Source organism: Wasmannia auropunctata, unplaced genomic scaffold (genome assembly GCF_000956235.1).
Source record: "Wasmannia auropunctata unplaced genomic scaffold, wasmannia.A_1.0 LD336074.1, whole genome shotgun sequence".
Taxonomy (NCBI): domain Eukaryota; kingdom Metazoa; phylum Arthropoda; class Insecta; order Hymenoptera; family Formicidae; genus Wasmannia; species Wasmannia auropunctata.
In genome coordinates, this window is record NW_012026816.1 from 842,891 (window position 1) to 850,736 (window position 7,846).

The 7,846-nt window shown below is 37.1% G+C and overlaps 1 protein-coding gene across 1 annotated transcript in view; it reads left to right on the top strand.

Annotated features, from left to right (window-relative positions):
• The first annotated feature begins 2,579 nt into the window (after nucleotides 1-2,579).
• LOC105449733 overlaps nucleotides 2,580-7,846 on the top strand; it is an 11,685-nt gene continuing 6,418 nt past the window's right edge. The window contains exon 1 of the mRNA XM_011689116.1: nucleotides 2,580-2,731. Coding sequence (XP_011687418.1) covers nucleotides 2,580-2,731 — 152 coding nt within the window. The remainder of the gene's footprint in view (nucleotides 2,732-7,846) is intronic.

Consider the following 7,846-nt stretch of genomic DNA (forward strand, 5'->3'; position numbering starts at 1 on the left):
TCTTCCGATCTTATTTTTCGAGATATTTGAAAGTTTCAGGTTAAAAAAATCACCCTGTATATAACATTACGTATAATAAGATGTTCATGGTGTACGAAGTCATTATGTTTAAAACATTTCTTCGTCGATTATCATTATTGTAATGAATGTAATGAGTGAATGATACAATATAAATTTATTATCTAAACATTAAAAAATTAATTTATTATTAAGAAATTATTATGTAAACCACAAATAAATAAGATGTAAAAGCGTAGAATAAAAACAACTTTAAGAGAGTAATGTTAAGATGTTATGAAGAAATAATGTACAGAGTTGAATAAAAAATAAATTTTATTATTATTAAGGAGAAATAATAAAAAATATTATAATTCTTAATATTGGGACTTCCGTTTCCGGTGTGTGTGAGTGTGGATCTGCGAATTTCTGTAAGAGTGAGTGGAGTATAAGAGTGAGAGTTGGAGTGGAGGAGAGAAGGTGTGGAAAGGAAAAGAGAAGGGAGTAGGGCAAAGTGGGCTGCACTCTGCAGGAGTGAAGGGAACGCTAGGGAAAGAGAGTGAGGTGTAGGGAGAAGAGAAAGACGAAGAGTGTAGGTTAGGGATAGAGCGGGAGAAGTCAGAAAGTGAGGGGGCGTATGCGCGGTGGGCCTAGAAGGCAGAGGCAGGAGAGCACGTGGTGAAAATAGCGGTAAGGAATAGATAGGATATAGACAGGTAGCTCGGGCAGCCTATGCTTTTTTCTCGATAGTAGGCGCGGCATAGAACAAGAAAGAGATAGATGGCCAACGCCTTGGAGAAGCTAAGATTGAAAGAGAGACGGGATAGTGTTAGTGGAGACAGCGTAGAGGAGAGTGCGAAGAGGAAAAGAGAATTGATGGGAGATGAAGCGGCGGAAATTTTTAAGAAAAGCTGCAAGGTGATGAAGTCGCCTGGGGAAAAGAGATGCAAGGAGGAAATAAGAGGGATGATGAAGGAGTTGAGAGAGGAGTTAAGGGGGGAGGTGAGAGAAGGAATGAAAGGGGTGAGTGCAGAGTTGAATAGAGTGACAGAAGTGCAGAAGGAAACCTTGAAGGAGGAATTGGAGAAAATTAAAAATGAGTGAAGGGATAGAGGGAGGATATGGGAGAAGGAAAGAGAAGAATTCCGAAAAAGGATAGAGGAGATAGAGAGAAAGTTAGAGGGGGTGATAATGGGAAATAGCAGGGAGGGGGAAGGTGAGGTGAGGAGGAGGGGAGAAACAGAGATAGACAGAAACAAAGGAAGAAGAAAAGAGGATTGGAAGGTAAAGGTTAAGGAATTGGAAAGGAGATGGGAGAGGAAGGAAAGGTAGAATAGGAGAAAGACTTTAGTAGTGAAGGGAATGAAGGAAGGGGAGGAAGGTATGAGGAATAGGGTGGAGGGAATACTGAAAGAACTAGAAGGGGAGGTTAAGGTGGAGGAAGTAAGAAGGATAGAGGCAGGCAGAAGGGAAAAAGGAAGCATGTTGGTGGTAAAGGTAGAGAGTGAGTGGATGAAAAGAAATATTCTGATGAACAAGTAGAAACTGAAAGGAAGGGAGGTATGGATAGAAGAGGATTTGACGTGGGAAGAAAAAAGGATAAAATGGAAAGTTGAACAGGTGGCACTAAAGGAGAAGTTAAAGGGGAAAAAGGTACGAGTAGATCAACAAGTGATATGGATAGAGGGAACGTGGTGGAGGTGGGATAAGGGAAGAGACGAATTAACGGAAGATAGGAGGTTGAGGAGGGAGAGGAGAAGTAACAAAAAAGGAAAGAGCGAAGGGGGCGAAGAAAGGGCAAGGGTAGAGGGGGAATAGAAATGGAAGGTGGGGAGAGGGTTCTGGAGAGCAAGAAAGGTGAGGCAGGGATGTCCAATCAGTCCCATGCTGTTTAATTTACTGACAGCGGATCTAGAGGAGGAGATACAGAGGGTGAGATGGGGAGAGATAAAATTGGAAGGGAACAGAGTGTGCACATCGGCATATGCGAATGATGTAGTGCTGTTGGCGGAGGAGAAGGGGGAAATAAGAAGCATGATAAAGAGATTGAAAAGATACGTGGATGGGAAAGGAGCTGAATGTGGAGAAAACGAAGATGCTAAGGTTTAGAGAGGGAGGAGGAAGAATGAGTAAGGTAAATTGGTGGTGGAAGGGAAAGAAAATTGAGGAGGTGAAGGAGTTTAAGTGGGATATACCTGGGATATACGATACAGAGAAATGGGGGACAGGAAGGGCATATTAAGGAAAGGGTAGCGAGAGCGATGACAGTAATGGGGCAGGTGTGGGGTATTGAAAAGAGAAGGTTTGGTAGGAAATGGAAAAGAAAGATATGGTTGTATGATAAGTTGGTATGGACAGTGATGAGCTATGGAGTGGAGATATGAGGGTGGAAGGAGAGAGAAGGAATATAGTACACGAAAGGTTTTTTAGATGAATCTTGGGAATGGAAAGAAGAACGCCGGGATACTTGGTGAGGGAGGAGATGCAGAGAGACAAGATGAGAAGTAGGGCGGGGGGAGCGTGTAGGTTTGAGAAAAGATTGGAGAAAGGAAGGGGAAGTATTTTGGCGCAGGCGTAAAGAGATGAGGGAAAGGGTGGAAAAAGGGAAGGAATTGTCAAAATGCGAGAAAGAGAGGGCACAATTTTTAAAGGACAGAGGTGTGGAGATAGAGGAGTGGGATAGACAAAACAGAGAGGGAGAGATGGATATCGAGGAATTGGAGAAAAGGGATAAGTAAAGACAGAAAAAAGAAAGATGGGGAAGAATAGAGGAAGGAAAATTTAGTAGATGGTATAGGGGTGTGAAAGGAGAGGGAATACTGAAGTACTTGGAGAATGGATGGGGTGAGAGTAGATGGAGGAGGGTTGCAAGGTTTAGGCTGGGAAATGAAATGTTGGAAAGAAGGTATTGGGCGAGAGAAGAAAAGAAATTATATAGACTGTGTGGGAGAAGTGCAGAAACGTGGGAGCACGTATGAGAGGAATGTAGGAGTTGGAAGGAGGGAGGAGTTGGAGAGTGGCAAGAAGTGTATGGGACTATATTGGGGAAGAGGGGGAGGGAGAGGATTAGATGAGGGAGATGGAGGAAGAGAGGGAGAGATGGAGAGGAGAGGGTGGAGGAGTGAATGGACGAATGAGCGAGAAGAATGGAAGGAAAGAGTGAGAAATGTAAATGAAAAGGGAAGTCCGAGGAGCGGCAAAGTTGGGTGGGTGAGAGGAGGAATGGGATGGGGAAAGAGGCGGCGAGAGAAGCGTGCGGATGGGCGAGCGTGCGAGCGGGCGAGCGTGCGGAGCGAGTAGATTAGGTGTAGTGTGTAACATAGTTATAAGCATAGATTAAGTAGTATGTAAAAAGAGTGAAGACTGTATAAAATTGAAATTGTAACCCTGAGGGAAATCAATAAATATATTATTATTATTATTATTATTATAATTCTTAATATATTTATTATAACCTCTTATCATTATTATTTTTATTATAATTTGTAATGCTAAAAATATCAATCATGTCGATTTTGTTATTCATTGATTAATACATATCTTATTGCTTTGATAAAAATTATGCACATGAGCACAGATAGTGTATATACGGAGGCATTTATAATTAATTCTCGAAAATGATATTTTGTAATTTAATTTCATCATATACGGTTGAATTCAGAAAAAAATAACTTTTAATTTGATAAAAAAAAAATTTTTTAAATTAAGAAAAACTAGGAGTGGTAGGGGTATTTTGTTAAATAAAAAATTTAAAAAATTGTTTCTTTATAACTTGAAAGTACTCTTTAAACCGTACAACTTTTATTTTAAACATTTTTTTCTATCCTTTATATTTTCGACGATATTTGCCACGAAAAAAAAAAATAATTTTTTTCAAAAGGGTGTTTCACCCCTTAAACCTGAGATTCCACACATATAAAAAATACGTGTCTTTTAGATTTTTGTGTTTAAAAACATATTTTAAGGAGAATTAAATCGATGCCAGACAGTTGTGACATGTCCCTTGTCAGTTGTAAAGTCATCTCAAATTCGCATATTTATTATAATCAATGGTAAAAAAGTGTATAAAATCAACTTATATCAATAAATTATATATCAATTACTTTTTATCACTTAATTTTGAGAGATATTTATGTTTATTTATTCTTACAAAATAATTTTTTCTGTTTTCGCTAATTATTTATTTTTTCGCATAAAAATTACTTAAAATAATTAAAACATAGCAGTTAAAATTGACTAATAATTAAAATATAATAATTAAAATTAACTAACAATAGTTAAAATATACCAACCATGTAGAACAAAAGACATTTTTTTGAAAGAAACCAAATTTATTGATAATTTCTTTCAAGTCTTCTGTCTCAATGTAATTTGCTTCAATGTCCTTCTCATGTTGATTCTTATGTCTGTTATTATCTCACAAAGTCCTCATTCTTGTATTTTTGTACTTGTCATCTCGAAAAGTAATGCTGATATTCGATACATTTATTTTGTTAGATTTCCTATTTCGTTTACTTTTGTTTTCAGTTAGTATTGCATAAAGTCGATACAAGTATAACAGTATCACCAACATGTTCTTGCACGTAAAAAATATACTTGAATAATCAACTATTTGATAATGAATTAACATTATCAAACGAATTATCAAAAACGGTCCATCCTGCAAACAAGTAAAAAATATATTATACATTTAAATTTATTTCTTAAATCAAATTAATTTTAATCTTATTAATTTTAAGTTTTATGGAAAATAGAAAGGAAGATTATATTTTTTATAACTTTTTAAAAATATTTTGACTATTTTATTTATTTTAAAGCAATTTTGAACTGTTCAGTGTATCAGTACCACAACTTTCATTGTCGCACTGTAGTTTCGTTATTATCACAATATATACACGTATGCAATTATAAATAGTTCGCACGAATTTATTTCACCGCGTAATGATGTTTCTATCGCTTAGGGGCTTGTGCCCTGTCAAAGTCTTTAACGCATAGGGACTTATGCTCTGCCATCGACCCGTGGCAACGCCTAGCGACGTACACCATGAGCTTATCTAAGGCAACGCCTGGGGTGATGCCGTCGTGAGCCACTCGTAGTCAGACGGACGCGCTGTAACGCTTAAGGCCGTCGCCTTGTATCGCGTTCCGGCTCGAGCACACACTACGTCTCGTATGTTCGCGTTCGTAAGACAGACTCGCTCAGTGAGATATGTTTATAGATCTGCGGATCGAACTCGAATGAGGCCCGACACCCGACTTCCTACGACCACGACCCTCTTCCGATTCCCTTCGGATCGCTTCCGAAAATGCCCGAAGATCTTTATCGATCGGTGATCTTTGAATAACAAGCCGCGGACACCGCGGCGGACCCATAAAATGCGTAGGAAATTCTTTGACGTCGCGCCGACGCAACGTATCGGTAGACTGCCCCGGAAGTCAGGCGCCGAATCCCCAATTGATAATATGCCACAGTTTTGTTATTCCACGTTGCGAGAATGTGCATAAGTACATATGGACGTGTGTGTGTGTGTGTGTGTGTGTGTGTGTGTGTGTGTGTGTGTGTGTGTGTGTGTGTGTGTGTGTGTGTGTGTGTGTGTGTGTGTGTGTGTGTGTGAGCCGGCCGTCTTCGCTTTGTTTGTCGTGCACGACTTTTATGACTTTTATATTTGTTCTACGGAACATGAACAATGATTATCAAAGTTATCGATAAAAAATACTTTAGAAAAATAACAGATTATAAAATGACGTTTTATACTATAATAACGTCATTTTATAAAATTTATAGTTTTGAACAATGATATTTTTCTCTGTGATATTTTTATTTATCGCTGAAGGTGCTTTAGTAAGTGTAAGTGAATTATACAATGTGAATAGTTATATGCGGAGTGATCTCGCGTATACACTATTTTGCGAGACGCTACTGTGTCTCCTAACAAGACAACTGAAAAAATATCTAGATATTTCTATCTTTAAGATGTATTTTATAACATCCTTAAACATACTTGAAGAATCACGTTCAAAATTATTCCCCATACAACGATGCTACAGCAACTGGTTTTCGATTGGATTTTTTTCTTGACGATGTTGCCAGTCGATAATTGAAATTTCTTCGGTTTGGTATCAGTTAGAACAATTGTGAATTGTATCAGAGACAATGTCGAAACGCCTAAAATCCAGTTACTAATTACTGGTTTCTCTGCTATTTTGTCATCATCGAAGGATTCTAGGAATTCGATGATATCAGCTGCAGAACCAATGTAGACTAGTAGCAGTTGGCTTAACTGATCTCGAGTCAAATCACCTTTCGGCAACATCCACCGACCGATTATCAGAATCAGCATTACGAACTGTACGTTTGTCATAGTAAACCAATCTTCCATAGAAATCTGTATTAAATAACAGAACATCAAAATAAATGATAAAAAGACAAATAATCTCCTTTTAATTAATAAACTTTAGATCTTATATTTTGATATACATTGATAGTATTGAAAATTTATACTATATACCCGAGTAAAAATTTTTATATATAATTATATATGACCATATATGAATCATTACATATTATTATAAACGATATTTATCTCTATATGACCATATATAAATAATATCTGATTTTATATTATGTTATATAATCATGTGTACTGTATATATATAGTCATGTAAAAATATTAAAAATAATATTACCGGGATTCGAATCTGGACCTCCCTTCTCTCCAGGCGGCTGTCTTATCTATTCGACTACCGAGGTATGTGAAAATCTTTCTCACAATAACCAGTATATATATTTGGAAGAACATATGTTTCAAGGCAACGTGAATAAACAATCAAGTATCAGAATTGCGACAAAGATTACCACATGCCTTGGTAGTCGAATAGATAAGACGCCCGCCCAGAAAGTAGAGAAGTTCAGGTTTAAGTTCAAATCCCGGCTGAGATATATTTTTCGCAATAAATTATTTTCATAGGATTTAATTGATGCTATTAGAGCATCGATTTATTAGATTGCCATTGGCAATTTAATTGTGATATTACGTACTTTCGGTTTTTAGCTACGTAATAAGTCCGATTATGCGGCGCGCGGTTTATTTGAACCGATAAATTGTAAGATTCACACAGTATAATATTATCGAGCACCAAGATCCGCTTGGATCGTATTGGCGGTAATTTTCCATTTCTTAATTTTGTTGTACCTTTCGGTGCAACAAATGAATATTTCGGGATCTATTTGCCTAAAGGATGGGACCCATGAGGCTACTGCGGGGTAAGAGTCGAAACACAGTCACTTGACACTGTTTTTTAGTTAATTAACATTTATTTCCCTGTTTGATACAAATGATTCCCGTATAATGCGATAATTCTAAGTTCCTGTTACTATATTATGATCGTGACTACTTACCCATACAGCACACTAATGTTAAATCAACATCTCAGAAACGTTGAATTGCAAGATTGCAAATGTTGCAGCAACATCGCGAAATGTAGACTCAACGTTGAAAAGACATTGCAGAAATGTACAATGTCCCTTGAATCTATGTCTTAGAGACATTGCAATTCAATATTAATTCAACATTAATTCCACGTATAAGCAATGTAATAATTTAATCCGCACATAATAATAATATTTGTTAGATATCTATTCGATTTTTATGAAACCAAAATAAAAACCATTATAAAACGTCAAAAAAAATAATTTACGTTTACAGTGTTTCCAAGGAATCAATTCCTTTTAAATTAATATTCAGATCCAGCGGTCACCCATCCAAGCCACGACCGCCGTCAATGTTGCTTAACTTTTGTGATCGGGAATTGCAGACACTTCGTGATGATCCATGATTACTTGATGTAG